Source organism: Amblyomma mixtum, chromosome 5, assembly GCF_055824585.1.
Source record: "Amblyomma mixtum isolate Tamu chromosome 5, ASM5582458v1, whole genome shotgun sequence".
Taxonomy (NCBI): Eukaryota; Metazoa; Arthropoda; class Arachnida; order Ixodida; family Ixodidae; genus Amblyomma; species Amblyomma mixtum.
This window is the reverse complement of record NC_143016.1, coordinates 123536991-123556252: the sequence shown is the minus strand read 5'-3', so window position 1 is coordinate 123556252 and position 19262 is coordinate 123536991. Positions and strand designations below refer to the sequence as shown.

The following is a 19262-nucleotide window of genomic DNA, read 5'->3' as shown; positions in this document are numbered from 1 at the left end:
TCTGCGCACACACGAACAGCGTTTTTGGAATGAAACATCTTAGTAATAACACTCCGTGTTCCTGAAAAACTACGACTGTTCCGCAACAAGTAGCTCACCGCATGATGCTTTGAGCGTCCATGGTGGCTGATGGGCAGCACCGCCAGCTTTCCCTCTAGGTAATAGTAAGAAACTCTATGGTTGGTGCTTCCTGCTGCTCGCCGCTAGGAACTATTCACCTGTCTCTTGACTTGTAATGAAAGAAGATAACGTAGCCGTTGAATAAAACCTGACTGATCTTATTATTTCATCTTCATACTATTCGCATAATTGAATGAGCCAAAGTTATTGTAGAAAATCTTTAAAATTATTCTGAACTTTTTTTCCACAATTTTAGCGTTACCAAAATTTTATTGAACATCATGATCCAGCGGCTCATTTAAGTCGTAAAAAATCGTTAATTTAGTTTTTGTAATGTTTAGTTCAAGTTTCCTGGCATCAAGCCAACCTTGCACTCCGCAAGGTCGAGTGTTAGAACGCTGTTTTAGTATTCTGAGACTTCGACCAAAACTTGAGATCTCAGTGCCATAAGTGTATGACACTACGTTAGAAGTTAACTGAATGTTCCCGATATCGATATCGTACAAAATGAAAAGCACAGGACCGAATATAGAGCCTTAGTATACATCTAATTTCTTTGTATCAGCGTCGTATTTTAGCTTCTCTAACCATTGTAGACTGGTTCCGTTCTCCAAAAAAAGTATTTATCAATTTGTGCGATATACCATGAATTCAATGAAGTTCGAGTTCGGCAAATAAATTTTGTGTTTAACTGCATCAAAGGCAGTGCGAAAATTTAAGAAGGAATCCAACCATGAAAATTTTATGTTCAAAATTGAAAACAAGGCAGCATTGCATGTCACGCGCTGTAGTTTGCGGTTTTTCAAAACTTTGGCAATATCTCAACAAGACGATAGATCATCCTCCTCGTCTGTTGATTGTAGGTGCGCTCGAAATAAAACGCTTTTATCTCATCAGGGATAATACGAGCCGGAGTATGCCAATGCGTATGTGTGAGGACCGGTCTGTTACTGGTTATAGCGGCTTCAAGTGAAAAGCTTGCTTGAGAGGAAAAGCGTGTTGACTCGTGAGCTTTCAGTCTTGAACGGCTTTACGACCGCTACTTTTATCTTCTTCAGACGTGACGACCGAAACATCTCCTCAGAAGAATTACATCGCACGTATGTCAATAGGTTTCTCGAGTATGTTGCCTCATTAACAACGGGAAGACCCTGCGTTTGAAAAATGCGCGTTGAATATATTTTCCAGTGATAAACAGCAGCAGGATGTTCCCCCACTTGTAGCTTGGTAGCTACAGGAGGTTCAGCTCTAGATAATGTGTAATATGGTATTGTGTAATAATACAGGGATTTATGCTAATATCGTAATACATCAGCATTATAACGGGCCGGAGGCTGTAATTACGCATACAGAGAAAGAAAAGGAACAACCCAATCAAGTTCTATTTCAATTATATTGTTTTCAGCTTGCTACAGCTGGCTTAATCGACACTACAAATCGTCATCTCCTGGATTAGACAAAAGCCACGCGAACAATAAGAACGGAACAGAAGAGTCAATGCTCCCAGGGGCCTTATATTCTGAAACGAGTTATTCCCGATTCATTATCTGTCTCTTTTGCCACTGGTGGCCGGGCCCTGACACGTTAATGCTGAAAGAAAACATGCTGTGTATTTCGATTGCTCTGGCATCAAAGGCGGAACTTACCGATTGCAAAGAGGCATATAGACAGGTGGAAAGCTGAATCTTTACAAAATAGCACCTAACGATCTTTTTCTACAAGGGGCGTCATTTCTGTCCAGCTTAGTGGCACAAGATATATCGCTGAGATGTTCTTGCGTCTCGAAATAAATCATGCAGCATCAATTCGTAATTGTGATTCCGTTCAATGGCCAATAATCAATTAAGGCTGTCCTGCACCAAGTGCAGGGTTAGACATGTATGTCTTGTGCAACAGAAAAAAAAGCAGCTTTTAAGACATCGTAACTTTACTAAATATTAACAAAGTCCTTATTTTTAACTAGTTGCAATATAAGGATAACTGCCGGATTATTTTCTAGACCCATTCTCACCGAAATCTTAATGTCCGATACATGCCGCAAGTACTCTTCAACGCGTTCACCTTAGGTTACCGCTTGTTTTTAGGGATATCAACATTCGACTGACCGCTGCAGACCGCGGTCGACTAACGTGAACAATTGACAACAACTCTCGGATGCGGCGCCGTCGCTTCAAAGCAAAGCAACGACGATGTATCATCTCCGCAATTAAAGCAATGACGGACAGAGTGCAACCCACAGCGTAAGCACACACGTAATTTCCAAATGGCATGCCCACGGAGACAAGTCTTCTCCGGCGGGACTTTGTCCAGTTGCGGGATTCCATGGCTATAATCAGCCCCGATTCGTCCAGAGCCAGGAGCAGCCGACGGTGCTGGTGCCTGCAGAGATTAAAAAATGGTCGAGAAAAAGGATCTTTTGAAATAGTTCGGGAGTAGGTCTCTATGGTGTACTCAGTTTCGCCTGATATATATCCTATTTGTGCTACGCGATATATGCCGAAAATTGCGTTTCCTTCCCGTTGGGTTTTAAAATACAAAAGTAGCTAGAAGACAGGGACAAAGGGTATAGCAAAACGAGACTTTTTCTGAAGCCTGTAAAGGGTGTTAACACAAGGACACATGACGCAGCAAACACAACCGACGTAAATAATGCAAGCGGCCAAGTGTACTACACTTAGGGCTGTAAGACCTAATACCAACCAATAAGACGGAATAAGTCGCATCCAGGAGCCTGCCTTGTATACAGCTCTATACGGTGAATGCGCAATGATTTAATTGCCCAGACATATAAAAACAGTAAGAATGAATGGCAGTTGAGTAGGAATCCTGCACAGAAATAACAGAGCAAGCAACACAAAAATATTACGTTGCACTCTTTTCAAGTCTCCGAGGAAAAATAAAAACCAAGAAATGGTTATGCTTGAAGAACTTGCAGCGCTATGATGCCCAAACTTCGGCTGATACTAGTCGCTCTGCGTTCATGTGATTCTGTATTGTGATACGGTCTGGAACAGTCTGACTGCGTACTTTACGCGAGTGCCTTCATGGGCATGTATTTGCTTTGTAAGTGTTTGTATTCCTTAACTCAGCTGACACAGATGTTGCCTGTAGTAAAAACGCTCTAATTGCGTATAAGAAGGATGATAGGGAGTGTCCAGAATACAAAACAAAAAGATGGCTTCAGTGAACTGCTTGTGCGCAAAATAGCTTCAGTCAGGTTTGGCTACTTTACTGTTATGGAAATATTCTTAGCCGGGGAAGAACCCCTGGTTACTCCTGTAATTGCAGATGCGTGATTTGTGCATTATCATCATCTCCTGTGCAATATGATCATCAATTACCTCAAAGGATATCTTCCGTGTGCGGGAGATATTCGTAGCATTGTCAAGAAACTATCTTCCCCGAGCGCAAGTCCAAGCTTGAGCGCGCCGGTCACGGTGTACACAGTGTACATAGCAATGGTCGCATGAGTCCCGTTGAGAACTTTTTTTAAACAGCTGTCGCCGTCACTTTCAACGCATGCACTCCCACAGTTCTTCAAAGCCCTGTGCAATGATTCCAGGTATGGCGTGCTGCTGGCGGCGTCCTTAAGCATCTGGAACGTACCTCGAGACATGCACGGCAAGAGAGTTTGAGAATCAAACCTCGCGGTGAGCTCCCCAGTCTGTCGAATCTCCGAAGCAAACAATGGAACACTGCGAGATGCAGTGAGTTCTGTCTGAACGAAGTTCAACAAGACGAACATGCCGATCATCCAAGCAGCTATACTCAGCCTGCTGGATGTGCAACGCGACTCCAATCCTGGGGGTGGAGAGCGCCCAAGGAAAGTACTCACTAAAAAATCAGTGGCAGCCGAAACACTGCAAGCTAAATGCGGAAGGAGGCGACGTTGCGTGAGGAGCAGCAGAAAAAACAATGCCACGCACGGAGACAGTGCTGCGAACAGGACAAGAACGGACAACCAGCTGCCGACGAAAGAAGGGTACGCAGGGGCCCCGCGGCGGGAAAAGAACACACATCCAGTGGGGGCATGCATGGAGTACCCGTAGAAGAAACAGCCTGAGTGGGGCCAACAGTTCACTGCCCGCGACCCTAAAAGAAGATCAGCCTGCCTTTCCAGGAGCAAAGAATGATTCTCGTTGTCACTGTTGCACTGATAAATCAGCGTGTTATTCAGTGTTATGTAGGCTTCCATGGCGGTTTTAGCAGCGTTGCCAGCGAAACTGGTGCACTTACTAGCAGCAGTATCCATAAGGGCGTAATTCACCTTCCCATGCTTGGGATACGTCCCTGCTGGTGGCGAGTGCTCAAGCGAAAGCGCGTCCGCTTCTTTCAACACTCTACGTCGTTCGCACAATTTGTACCCATCGTAAGACGCGCTGATTTCATGCTCGTTAACAGTAACCACCTGGCAAGAGTGCTCTGACAGCTTTTTAAGCACATCCTCGTGGTTTCGCACTGAAAAGAACCAGTTTACGTTGGAATGGTATTTCTGGAATACTGCAACAAGTTCGAACACTTCAGCTGGGAGGGAGCTGTACAGAGGCACGAAGACCTCACCTGGACCCGAAAATTCACCCCCTTGAGACAAGTAGCTTAGGAAACCGGCGTTGCAACTGCCGCTACGAGAGCAAGTCCAAAGGGTTACCGACGTTGGCAAGTCTCGAACAAGTTTGCCCCCAGTTCGGGCATCTTCTGCCGACAAGAGTACGGCTACACGAGCGGCTGGCGGGCTCCTGATTTTCATAACATCAAGCATTAGCGGACTCATCAGGGCTGACACCGTGACGCAACGTGAGAGCAGTGAAAACGCTAGTGGAAAAGTAACGACCTTTCGAGCAGGCTCAGCAGTCCTAGCTGGGCTCATTTCAAGGCCCGAAAAGAACCGGCGCTTTCGGAACTTTCCTACTCGTCGTGCACTCTGCTATTGATGCACTGAATAAGGGTGAAAGAGGGGATCTTGGGAAGGAGATGTGGAATCGAGAAAGAGTAAAGATATACACAAAAAATAACCATAAGTGAAAACAACTCACTAGACTGAAAAGACATGCCCTGGTTTCCCATTCCCAAGTGCTTTTACACGCATGTGTAGCGTGCCAAGTGCCATTACTTCCCAGAAGGCAATTTGGCCCACTTGAGCATTGTAAGTGCTACCAGCGTATATAAGGTGGTGATTGAGAACCACTTGCATGCAAGTGGCCTCTGTTTACGAACGCATTATCTGAAACAAGCCGGACTCCTTCCCCGAATCGATTCGAACAAGCAGTGGCTCCAAACCGTTGCGCAACCTCAAATCGAGGATGAAAGCAAGCAAATGTGTTCTGCAATTGTGTTCTGCAAGCAAATGTTTCATGTCCAGCATTTTTGCGCAAATCTTTTGAATATCAGAATAAGGTAAGGTACTGTAATGGAAATATTGCAAGTAATGGTCTATTCTTCGGATGCGGAGCGAAAACTTTCTCATAAAGTTTTTCCACCAGAAGGAGGAAGACTACTGACGATAGCAAAAATGTTAATGGCAAAAAGATGCAAGCCTGCTGACGGCAGAGCTACGGATATATTGATTGATATAATGATCTTACAAATATATGTAAAAATCCATTCATGAACTCTTTCCCGTTGATAAAGGTTTCTGTCGAGAATAGCTGGGTACGGTGTTCTGCACTCAAGACAAAACTTGGTCTGCAGCAGTACTGATTGCCCAGCACTTTTTGAAGAAGCTCAACTGTTTCTGTGTGCTGCAGTGTGATGAGGACGGAATGAAAGTCAATACTGAAAAAGCTTAGAACAAATAGCTCAATGTTAAATACCGGCTACCAAGCAAGAAAGCACTGGCCTTTTTTTTACGCGCACCGTGGTTAAAGTCCATTGAACTGCTGTGGCTCTCGGCCAAATTCAATTCAAAACCAAAGAGTATTTTTTGCAGATAACCAGCGCACGACATTGCCTCGCACTGTTCACTAAACGTTACGTGTGTTGGCAGTCTGTCGCGATTAAAATAGTCATCTCACGGGAAAATACACCACGTGAAAAAATTCACCCTCCATGTCGCAACGAGAAATGGGAACTTAACAAGAATAGCCCGAAAACAAACGAAGGAAAAGCTCCCGACGTTACGGAAAGGCGCCTAGAAAAGAATCTTTCTTCTGTCCCTCTGTCTGGTGACAGTGAGAGAGTCAAATAAAATTGTGACTCAGCAGAGGATAATTACGCCGATTTAGAATATTACGAAGCATGTTTTCTTCTCGGATGCATGCCTTTTCGCCACAGTCAACTGAGTTGTTGAGTAATGCCCCAAGGGGTATTTTCGGTTGAGTGTCTGAGTTGAAAAAATGGAACAGCCAGTTTTACAACCTGCTAGAAATTTAGAGGCCAGCTGAGCCGCTTGAATGGCTCTAGCAAGAAATATAAGGCGCTACAAAATTCGCGTTGACGTGAAGGATGTTGCTCTGAGTTGCTTGCTATTTCCTAGGTGCGGTTACATTTAGTCGCACACCATTGTTATGCAAATTTGGGCGTAACTTTTGGTGGACGATCAATGCTGGATGCGACCTCATCACATGATGGAAGAAGTGAAGCCATCAAGGAAGACTCCGTCAAATGTCCACGGGAGAAACACCAGCTGCAGTATACCAAATATCTCGAAGAAATCAATGTTTCGTACATGCTACAATCCCTTGCTGTGGTTCTGCATCGCCGTGCTTGGACTAATTTTCTGGTTATATTCTTCAGAACATTATGACTGTATCAGTCGTTGAAATAAATTTCAGTGTTCTGCCTTCATGCTAAAAAGGCATGTTTAACAGGAGAACACGACCCAGACAATTTTTATCTGGTGCTTCACAAAAGAACAACATCGACAATCCCAGACACTCATTCATTTATGAACCTCTAAATCACTATTCAGTTAGATTTAAAGATTTTGAAAGCACTTAGCCAAAGGCAACCATACTCACCCGAGTTTCTAAACAAAGAAATTGCATGTGAAACAGCCATATGATTTGCGGACACATCATTCATTAGTTTTTACTTGCTATATCTATTTCTTCTTTCGCACATTTAAACAGGCACTCACTATTTCCTTAACCACGCCGCGGTGGCTCACTGGTTACGGCGCTCCACTGCTGACCCGAAAGAAGTGGCTTCGATCCCGGCCGCAGCGGCCGAATTTCGATGAAGGCGAAATTCTAGAAGCCCATGTGCTGTGCGCTGTCAGCGCACGTTAAAGAACCCCAGGTGGTCGAAATTTTCGGAGCATTTCACTACGGCGTCTCTAATAGCCTGAGTTGCTTTGGGACGTTAAACCCCAATAAAGCAAACCAAACTATTTCCTTAATAAGCGAAGTTTGTTTTAGTTTGCGCCCACGATTCTTCGATTGCGCTAATGCTGATCCTAGTGACTGACGAACGTTTACTCGCCGGAGAACATCATGGTGGTCTCTCATGGACGTCCATTCGTCACCCGTCCACAAAACGTCGTCACCTGCCAACTGAAGACAGGCCTCTTTTTTCGCTCTTAAGCAGTCTAAGCCCTGATATGCAATGCGGCGGTGAGGCTCCCCCCATCCCGCAGATGTAGCGTTCGCAGAATGGCTGGAAGTTCTGCTGTCAATGTCAATTCTCAATGAAACCACTCATTGAACGTTGGCTCAAGGTTGACAGCAGCAGCGACGAACAGGTCTTCATCCGATGTATTAGCAGGTGACCGACGTCGACGCGAGTCTTTGACGCGGCCCTCATATGTACACTCTTAATCTGCTTCCACATAGTTTAAAGCTACTAAATGAAACTTGGTCAAATGTTTTAGGGGAATCCCCCAAGGTGGAGTAGATTTGTAGTAAGGGAGGCATACGGCTTCAAAGGAAAGCTAAACAGCTTTCTCAGAAACTTCGCAGTTAAAGAAAAATTTGCCTTGGTCCGGGGTTCGAACCCGGGACCACCGCTTCACCGGAGCAGTCGCTCTACCAATTGAGCTCAAAGGGACGGCAAGCTTATGGTAGGGCGAGAGCGAATTGATCAATAACTCGACCGGGACGGCAAGCTTATGGTAGGGCGAGAGCGAATTGATCTATAACTCGAGTCATTGATCAATTCGCTCTCGCCCTACCATAAGCTTGCCGTCCCGTTGAGCTCAATTGGTAGAGCGACTGCTCCGGTGAAGCGGTGGTCCCGGGTCGTACCATTAACTTGCCGTCCCGGTGAGCTCAATTGGTAGAGCGACTGCTCCGGTGAAGCTGTGGTCCCGGGTTCGAACCCCGGACCAGGACGAATTTTTCCTTAACTGCGAAGTTTCTGAGAAAACTGTTTAGCTTTCCTTTGCAGCCGTGTGGCTGCGCTTGGGTGGACGTCAGTGAGTAATTACTCCCTTATTACAAATGCACCTTAAGATAAAATTAAAAAATAAACTGCTTCTAAGAAGGATACGTATGGAAAAATAAGTGGTGACCAGTTGAGAACATCAACCTCATTTTGAAGTCATATAAGGTGCCCATTGACTATTGAAGCTTGTGTTACCTGTTTATCATACCGGACTCTAACTAAATACTCAGAAGCATGTTAGCGTGGATTTAAGAGTTCCGCGAAAGTGGCTGTGAAAAAAAATTTGCCAGAGTTTCGCGATGGGCATATGGTAACTCTCGAAACGGCCGCTTAATTTGAAATGAGTTTTAAGTATACCACGACGCCACAAAAGCAATGCCTAAGGACAACTGCAAAAAACACGACCACCTAATAGGCTTGAATACAAAATTATTGTTATTGCGCATAGTTACTGCGTTTACATAAACATTTACCGGGCTAGACAGTGAGCATTTGCGCATACCCAGCCAGTACCGCTGTGCGAACACTTCAGGGGGTCTCTTTTAGCGTTGCGGAAAGTTAGCTTTCGCTTACTTGCCATTCATGGCAGCGCACTTGTCGACAGCTTCCTCTAAATCAAATCATTCGATTTTACTTCGTATACTCCCGCTTATACGACAGGATATAAGCGACAATGTGCACATGTTTTTCATATAGCTTTCCATATATTATATAATAATTTAAATTATATAACATAATTTCCTACACTCCTCCTCATCCTTCCGGCTAAAAATGCAGACGCCTACCGTCAAAAGGGCTCTGAAACACCTTCCGAGGAGAGCACATCAACTCGCTAAATAACTGCACTGTGTTGTCATGAAGACTCAGACAAATAATACACTGCTATACGCAGCAAGGGCACTACAGTCACGCGCGAAAGTTGGCGATCCGTTTTCGGCGAGTTTTTCATGCTCACACCGTCCTTCGTCGCTCGCGCCTGCGTATACACTAGCTGAGACGTCGCTATTGGTTAGATTCTTTCAGACGTGAGGCAGCTGCCATAGCCGCGACCAATAAGCCGCCCTGCTCAGGCTGTTCAGGAAGCTCCGCCCCCCGAGGTGTGGCCGGTGGAGAAGCGCCGACCATTCAGCGTGCAAAAAGTGACGAGAAAAGAGGGAAAGGCATGAGGGCGCTGAACTTCAAATTTTGACTACAGATAACTCCGCTTCTACAAAGTGCATTTAAAAAATTCTCGCTCGACAATAATCCTGAAGAAGCGTGCTTTGGCATGCCATGCATACCGCAGCTTTATTAGAGCCCCTTTCAGAGCGCCTTTAAGAACCTCACGAGGAGCATTTCTTAAATTTTGGGCGATTCCATGAACAACGCACAACCTATTCCAGGCTCGTATACTCCTTTTCCCCCTTCCGCTTTTGGAGGATGTGAAAATTAGTGACAGCGCTAAAATTTGCTTTTGGGAAAACTGGACTGGTGATCCACACCTACATTTTTCAGTGACAAGTGTCCTACTTTTAATCAAAGCAAGCACCTTTCAAATCGAGAAAGCATATTCGGCCAAAGCACTGCGAACACGAACCACTATGCTATGCCCTACATTGCATTCCATGTGGAGGTGCGTTTGCGTGAAATCTCCCGTTCCTATCTGCGTTCTGAGGTTTCGTGCTGTGCCCTGAGTGTGTCCATTGGACATCCTGCTAGACTTTGGCGGTGCGCGTGCTCGTACCATTTCAGGACATTTTCTTTTCATTATATTCTACATTAGGTGCATTGCAATAGCACTATTCCAACCCCTTTAAGGAATGCTCTGGCGGAATCACGCACCACTCTGATGAAGACTGGTCTCCACTAGAAATGTCAGCAAACCGTTGTTATGCGGTATCATCTATGCAGCAGAAACATGGCATGTGTGTGTGTGCGTGTGTGCGTGCGTTAGTGCGTGCGCGCGCGTTTGTGTGTGTGTGTGTGTGTGTGTGTGTGTGTGTGTGTGTGTGTGTGTGTGTGTGTGTGTGTGTGTGTGTGTGTGTGTGTGTGTGTGTGTGTGTGTGTGTCTGTGTGTGTGCGTGTGCGTGCGTGCGTGCGTGCGTGCGCATGCAGCGCGAGCCAACAGGATGTGACCTCGTGCAGCCCTGAGAAACACCATGAGCAAGGCATGATGCTGGGCGAGTTAGTAGAGCATTCTTTTGAAACACCATCACGTCAAAAGCTGTTCACTGACTGCCTTAACCCATGAAGGCGTCATCACAGCCTGCAGCCTTGGAAAAGAAGTTCTGCAGGCTGCACGCAACGAACCGAAAGGTGGACCGTTAGGGTTCACCCGCACCCTAACCAAAATTCAAAGCAAGTACTGCTGGCCGACGTTGCACGATGCGTTCACACATGTCAAGATAGTCAGCAACGAACAAGACCACCGATCAAACCAGCAGCACTTCTCGAGTCGATGTCACCATCAACAAAGCCATTCGAGCAGGTCGGCATGGACATCGCGGGCCCCTATATGACGTCTAAGTCTGGAAAGAAAAGGATAAATGCCTTGACTGAATACTTGACCTGCTACGCCGAAGAAAAAGCGCTACCAAAGGTCACAGCAGCAGAAGTCGAGAAAGTTTGATGGAATGAATTGTGCAGCTACACGGCACTCCCGAAGTGCTCATCGTGGACAGGAGAGCTGCGCTGATGGCTGAGCCGACCCAAGCCATCCTGCTCTGGAGTCAGATTACGAAAAGCAGCACGACTGCGCGCCATCCGCCGACATACGGCTTCACTGAGTGTTACAACAAGACCATCACGGAATGCTTTCCATCTGTATCAAGGAGGAACACAATGCCTGGGAAGCAGCGACCACGCTCGACGCCATGCTCCAATACGTCACTGAAGAAGAAAACCTCAACGTAGCAGCCCTTCTCAGCGCGTAGAAGCCCGATGGCTTGCTCGACTACGGATCAAGCACCAGCAACGCACCGATGTTACAACCTACGACGACACGACGCAGCCAGGCCAGGGGATAGAGTCTGGGTTTGGACACCAATCCGCTGTCGAGAACTTCCTGAAAGCTGATAATCCGTTATTTCTGACCTTATGAAATTCTTCGATGAATTGCGTTTTCGTTTACGACGGAGCGACAGCATCGCAGCGGCGCCGCGTACGCCCAGGAATGGTGCACGTTGTGCGTCTGAAGCACTATTACGTGTTGTATTGGAGATTGATCTTCTCATGTTCAGTGCGTATATTTATTGTCTTCTTGCACTCGCTAATCTAGGATAGAATCTGCATTTCCACTGCTTGTTTTCGCTACCTTTTTTTTTAAGCATCGGTTCGATAGTTATTTGGAAAGGGGCAACGGGGCGAAGGTTTGTAACATTTGCTTGCTCATGCTCTACGCGGTCTTCACGCGACTTTTTCACTGTTTGTGACGATAAATTCCATAAAACAGATTTGGAATGTTTGATGTCCTGCGCAGCTACTTCTACGTTGTTCAAATTATAACAACCTACTTCCTCGCCTTATATCGAAAGTTGCTCGTCTGTCTTAAATTGACCGGGGCCGAGAATGGCAGTGATCCTCTTCTTCGACGGTCGTCGAGTGCACTTGTTCATGCCGCCGCCACCGGGATGTTTTTTATGAGGGCGCAAGTCAGCCCCAATCAAGGGTGCATCTCAGTGGCACACGAATCTTCTCGCTTTTTATCTAAGTTGTCACCACCCCGTGGCCTTATGTAACTCCGATAAAAAAAAAACAATCATGGACCCTTCTCGACTTAATTCGATACACTAATTTGTTACCAAAAGTTTAGTTTCACCCTTGTATGCCTTGCGCCAATGGTCAGTACCAAAGAAGTGATTTAAAAATAAATCCTTTGGGCAACAGTTAATTCTCTCATGCTATCTTTTACTCCTTCAGACGCGAGGCACATATCTGCGCATGTATTATATAGAGACAGTCGTATTCTTCGTCTAGTTCTTGTTCTACACCATCCTCTGCTCCTTCATCCAGACATCATGGCTACACTATACGTAGACTGGACACTAGTTTGCCCTTAATATGCTTCTCATTTAATACATAATTAAGAGTTTAAGAAAACTTACAACGGGACATATCTTACGGAAGGCACGCTTCTCACATTGTCTGTCGACCGCGAGAGTCCAGCAGTTTCTGCAGATGTCGCTCAAACCCGCGCATCGCTGACTTCATCGTACACACATTGCAGGTTACTGAAGCACCACGCACTGCTCGCTAAAGAGCCGCTGCATTGTTTGTACCGACAGGCTAGGATGACTATGGCGAAGATACCTGCGAGTCATTAGCACTATTCACAATATCTGGTCCTGACGGGAAAAATTCAGCAGTAGTCTCAACGCCTTCACTTTCCACACCTCCTCGATGCTGAACTGCCGACCAAACATCTTCCTTAGTCGCTCTGGAAGCCGCGCCTTCAGGTGTAGACTTGTCTTCACCGCGATCCGGTTGCAAAGTTGCAGCGAGGAAATCGCCGTCTGTAAAATTCTCGTTGGGCCGGATGCCGCGCTGGCGTAGCATGTAGGCTACCATTATGCTTCCAATGAACACGATCACAACGAGATACACGCCCGCAAAGTGCATCCACGCGTAATCCATGACAGACCGCTCGTCGGCGCCAGCCAACGGCGAACGTAGTTTTCTCTGCTTCTGTTTGGCGCCGTTAGGTGGCGTCTTTTCTGGCTGGGCAGAAGGCGCTGCGATAGTGGACAGTGCCGTGACCATGGTCTGATTGTCTGGGAAGAGAAAAAACAAAACAAAAGATTAAGGGGCACTTTGGCTCTATAAAGTGCTGCAAGGCGAAAGCGTTTCCTGGCGCACTGTTTGTTCCTTATTTTTATTTTCATAATTTATTTTTTCATGTTTTGTTTTTGTTTCTTTTCTTATTTTTGTTGTTTTTATTTTTTATCTTTCATATTTTATTTTTTATTTTTGGTTCTTGTTCATTTTTTACTTTTCATTTCCTTATTTTACTTTTTTATTCCTTTTATTTCATTTATGAAACCCATGCATTCACTAGATGCGCCTTTATTCATGCTCGAACCTTGAGCCTTCGTGGCGGAGTGGCAGCGTCTCCGCTTCAAATGCCAAAGTCCCTGGTTTGGTTCCCAGCATCGACGCAGTTTCTTTTTAAGTAGTGACGCCAAAACGCGGACAAATCTACCGACACTGCTGCCGACACGCCTGCTAACGTCAGCATGAGGCATTAAGGGCTTTCGCCTTAATAGGGGGGGGACAAGAAAGTGAACATTTCTTTGGTATATCCGGGGGCATTTTTTGACTCCAACAACGAATAAAGGAGAGATAAATTAAATTCAGAGGAAGCAATATTTACAATTGTTTATTCCATGACATCAAATCTGAAATGTAAAGTTAGCGGAACGACTACTATTTCTGCAAATCACGGCAGAACACTAAACTTTGATGCATGAAGCTTACGTAAATGCTACTTTCACGCGTTTTGCCATTACCTAGAGGATATGCATGCTGGTATAACCTATGTATTCTCGAGAACAGCCGTTATCACTCCTGCAGCGAATCTGTACCCTCAAGATAAATAAAGCATACGCACACGCCGCGGTGGCTCAGTGGTACGGCCCCCCGTCTACCGAGCCGATGTACCCGGGTTCGAACCCGACCGCGGCGGCCGCGATTCGATGCAGGCGAAACGCAAGAGGCGCCCGTGTGCTTTGCGATGTCAGTGCACGTTAAAGATCCCCAGGTGGTCGAAATTATTCCGGAGACCTCCACTACGGCACCTCTTTCTCTCTTTCTTATTTCTCTCCTACCTTCCTCCCTTCCCTTACGGCGCGGTTCAGGAGTCCGCCGAGATATGCGAGACAGATACTGCGCCATTTCCTTTCCTCAAGAACCAATTTACCAATTTATCACGCTCCTGCCATCATAGTACTGTATAAAAGGTCGTTATAAATGCGCCGATATTCCTGTAGCCATCTGAATTATTTGATTAGGTCGGCAATCAGAATGAAGCACTAGGCTAATATAATGCGTCCAACCACTTCGCTCACTTTTTACCCTATAAGAGAAAAAATTCTGCTATACGCTGGCGCTGGCTAGCTGAGAGGAACCGGATGTTCTCAAATCTTCAAGCACACATGACATGGTGTAAGCGCAGAAAATGAACTGTAAGCCTATCGAAGGCTCCTGTGTAGGTATCGCCTGCATACTGGTAGACATATTGTCATTTTTCATTTTAACTTGCCATGAAATGATAAAAGGCGTTCGTAGGTAAGGGTTATTCGAGTATGGATTTGGGAGCTTATAATGCGAAAGCCGTTTATGAGGTTTAATGAACTTTAAGCGAACTGCATTCAGTATATTTTTCTTCAAAATATGCTCTACGTTAAATCCAGTTTTTCGACAAGTATAATTAACCCACAAGGTTTATCAGCGAAACCAGTATGTATTGTTCAGAAGCTTAGTTTTGGTGGTTACCCAACCCGTATTTGAACTAAAGGATCCTTTCTAAACAAGAAATTCTAGAGGCCCGTGTACTGTGCGATGTCAGTGCACGTTAAAGAACCCCAGGGAGTAGAAATTTCCGGAGCCCTTCACTACGGCGTCCGTCATAGCCTGAGTTGCTTCGGGACGTTAAACCCCAATAAAGCAAACCAAACCTTTCTAAATAGGAGATAAATGTATCGATGAATATTGCATGCCTCGGTTTCAGAAGGATTTCATATGACCTTACCGGTGCTTTCAGTTGCTTGTTTTCTTTTGCCGGCCTCAAGAGGTTGCGCATTTGTCGTCTCGGCGTTGCTTCGCTTCTCCTGGCTCGGAGTAGCCGCACCGTTGTCTTCAGCTGGATCCGTCGACCTCCTGACGACCGCTGTCTGACCTCCATCCCCAGCGGCGGCCGTCGTGGCTGGGACGAGCGAAGGCACTGCAGCATTACTTTTCTCGCGACCTGCTGACCACGGACCCAAGGGACGTTGTTTTTGTTGTGCCCTTGGAAATTGGCGAACTAAAGGAGGTCCTTCTGTGCCGTCCATTAGCTTCTTCTTCTTCGTTATCTTGGACACTCCGTGTTCGAAACTAACGTCCTGTATATACAGGACGTTAGTTTCGAACAAGCCTTTTTATGATTCCAATAATAAACACCATTTGCATTCGAAATAAAAATTTAGTTATTTTATAACCTTAGGAAAAGTTGCACCTGCCATTGTAGGGCTCCCCTTTCTATTCCATCGTTTTTTTTTTGTTTCTGGCGGCAGCTGTATAAAGATGTAGGAAACGCTTTAGTTTTATTACTTTTTATTCCACCGGTCTTCTGTAACTGACACCAGCTCCAGTATTACCGCGTTTATCGGGGTTCATGCCGTCACACCAAACCCATGAACACATCTGTTAGAAAAGAAGCGCTCAGAGATTAAGTTCAGCGTTGGGAAATAGTGAGTGAATCGCAGTCTAGACGTCCGGTCGGCCACTCGTTTTTGTAGGAAGGGTGCTCTTGAAAACGTTAGCCTGTGGGCACCACTTCCAAAAATAAAATATCATTTATAAGAAAATTTAAAGTTAAGCAGACAGTATTGAGCGGGACTATGCGCGGAGCTCCCGCTCTGGAACGTTTGCCAGGAAGGCTCTAGGAAGGCCCGGATCTGCTACATTATCACTCTGCTGAGACTCGGCCCAGCCCGCCAAGCTGGACGTGAGGCCCGGGCGCTGGCCCTAACCTTGGCCCTGATCCATTTCCGCAGAAGCTCAAGAATTGCTCACTATCTGCAAGCAGACTCCTGCACCCAAGTAAAAAAGTAGCCAGCAAAGGCGCTCGAATCGTATCACCGCCCCGCCGAAGTGCCTCAGTGGTTGGGGCACTCGGCTGCTGACCTGAAAGATGCGCGTTCGATCCCGGCCGCAGCGGCCGAATTTCGATGGAGGCGAAATTCTAGAGCCACGTGTACTGTGCGATATCAGTGCATGTTACAGAACCCCAGGTGGTCGAAATTTCCGGGACCCTTCACTACGGCGTCCCTCATAGCCTGAGTCGCTTTGGGACGTTAAACTCCAATAAACCAATAATCCAACCAATCGTATCGCCCTTGAAAAACTTTGTTTAGCCGTTATCTCGTCTTCTTTTTCTGTTTAATCACAAAGAGAAGGCAAGATAAGGCGGTTTCACCAGCTCGGTTTTTAGAACAGTTATCTCGTTCGAACAGCCAAATGAAAAGGGTTGCATGCACGCGCAAGAAACTTGGTGCTACATCTATAGTTTTAATCAGCAGGTTTTTAAGCCCCGCGATATTTAAATAGCATAACGCCCTCGAAGCCGCAGCAACTACATTTCTGCCTTTTTTTTACGAGCTCGATTTCCCTGGTTTAATTCATGGCCGCACTGGCCGCGTTTCGATGGAGGCGAAAAGCACGATCAACTTTTTTTTTGTGTAGTATGTGTTTGAAGACCCAAGGTTCCTTAAACTAATATGTTCTTCATCAATGCCGCTTATCGTACCGGCAAGATGTGTTTTCCGCAGCCGAAAGCAGACAGTGAGAGGCTATCCAAGGTGATGGACTATCTTCGAGCATACGGTAGCTCGCCGACGAATCGAACGACGGTCCTTCTACAACGGGTGTTAAGAAGCTTTAAATGTCCGGCTGAGAGCGGAAATACAAAGCACAGCACACGCGGAACACCTTCTGGCAGATCCGATGGCGTGTGCTAGCTGAAACAACCCACGCCAGTGGTGCTTTGTGCTTGAGTAAACGAAAATGTGAATCATGTGCCGTTGCAACGCTCCTCTAAGACCGCCGCTGTTGTACACCCTGCTGCTCGATTTTAAAATCTGTGCATCACTCCATCAGAATGCTCGGTTGCAAGAAATCTTCTCCTTTTTCAGGAAGGGGATGGGAAGACGAAGAGTGGGTGGAGCGTGCCTTGTGTTGGGTTAAAAAGTTGGCCAAAGGAACTTACCCACCTAGGAGAGGAGGGAACATATCGGAAAAAGAAGACAAAGAGAGGGCAAGGGACGGCGGAAGGCGAGTGAGGGAGAGCGGAGACGACTACGGCGTGTCCCAGAGTGATTGCTGGATTGGATAGGGAGAGGGTAGGCATGTGACACCGTGATCGATGGACTGGATCAAGCTACCCACTCTCACAGTCTGGAGCCGTGAACGGTAGTGGCTGCTTCGTCAGGGGGGCCAGGGAAATGCTTAAGGTAATGCATAATCCGCCGAATCAATGACTTGGATCGCCTATAATTTTTAAACTTCTCCTTTTATCGTTCAGCACGGTCAGGAGTGTGCGTGTGAAGTTGCTTAGACATATAACTCCGAGTGACTTCGATCAAACTTGGCTTCCAAATGAACTTGCTATCATTTCCCGTCAACAGAAAAGTAGCAGCAGTGAGTTAATGGCAAACATCACGAAAGATTTGTGCTCCAGGATTCCTTCATTTTCTAGACATTCCGGGCAAGAGTAAAAAAAGAAACAGCAGGGGACACTTAAGATCCACCATAAGGGTATGACACGATAGAGTTAATGAGTAACGCCCATATATACGGATCGTGGCTCCAATTTTGGAGGCATCACCGTCGCTTGAGTTTGATACCACCGAAAACAAATACACAACGGGCCGTAGTCGTAAGGCTGTGGTGTCTGGCTTCGCGCGAACCTGTACCTCAAGGTAACTCGCCTTGCAGACGGGTTCAGGAAACTCCTTCGCACGAACACTCTCTCACTCCCCAAACCTCGATTCCGCTGCTCGTGCACTCAAAGTTATTCTGCTCCAGGTTTTGGCTGCTTTCACCACTAATAATATTGTAGCGTGCAACGCCAAAAAGAACACCCGCGCAGAGACGAAAAACCTGCGGCGGTCCCCTAGTGGTTCGAGCGCGCGCGAGAGAGCCAACTAACTTCTTCCTCTTCTAGCGCATGCGCTACTTCTGTCTCTTCTTCGAATGCATGTATCACTGCCCCCCTCTTCTGCAGCATCGACACGATGCGGCTGGGAGTGAAAAGTCAGCGAAAGGGTAGAACACAGCTGCAGTGGACCGCAGTTCAGTCAGGTAGCCGGTCGTGGTAAGGCTTCATGCGAACAACGTGTACGACTTCAGTTCGGTGCGACCGGCGCGATGAACAAGCTGTCGGGGCGGGAGCAACTGCATAAGTCACATCACTGATGCGGCGCACTACTTCGTAAGGGCCGAAGTATCGGCGCAGCAGCTTTTCAGAGAGCCCGCGGCGACGAACTGGTATCCAAATCCACACAAGGTCGCCGGGAGCATAACTGACGAAACGGCGTCCACAGTTCTACTTAGTGGCGTCAGCCTCCTGTTGACGGTGGATGCGCAGGCGGGCCAGTTGACGCGCTTCCTCAGCACGCTGAACGAAGGTATCTACGTCGATGTCAGCGTCAGAGTCGCAGTAAGGGTCGACGGGCAACACAGCATCCAACGGAGTGGTCACCTGGCGACCGAAGACAAGCTGAAAGGGGGTCAGTCGGGTTGTTTCCTGCAGGGCGGTGTTGTACGCAAACGTTACGTACGGCAGAATGGCGTCCCAAGTTCGATGCTCGACGTCAACGTACATTGATAGCATGTCGGCTAGTGTGCGGTTGAGTCGCTCTACCAACCCGTTTGTCTGCGGGTGATACGCCGTAGCACGTCGGTGGCTCGTGTGCGTCAGAGTCATCACGGACTGGGTTAAGCGGGCCGTGAAAGCAGTTCCCCGGTCAGTAACAACAACGGCGGGTGCTCCATGACGCAAGACAATGTTGTGGACGAAGAACTGCGCCACTTCAGCAGCAGTGCCTTTGGCAAGAGACGTGGTCTCAGCGTACCGTGTGAGGTAGTCA

The 19262-nt window shown here is 46.7% G+C and overlaps 1 protein-coding gene across 1 annotated transcript in view; it reads right to left on the bottom strand.

Moving 5' to 3' along the window:
- LOC149343591 (uncharacterized) overlaps positions 1-5184 on the bottom strand; it is a 32661-nt gene extending 27477 nt beyond the window's left edge. Inside the window, exons 1-3 of the mRNA XM_089547026.1 lie at positions 5154-5184; positions 3462-4680; positions 2358-2499 (exon numbers count right to left, since the gene is read on the bottom strand). Of these exons, the coding sequence (XP_089403152.1) occupies positions 2358-2499; positions 3462-4680; positions 5154-5184 (1392 nt within the window). The remainder of the gene's footprint in view (positions 1-2357; positions 2500-3461; positions 4681-5153) is intronic.
- Positions 5185-19262: the final 14078 nt, after the last annotated feature.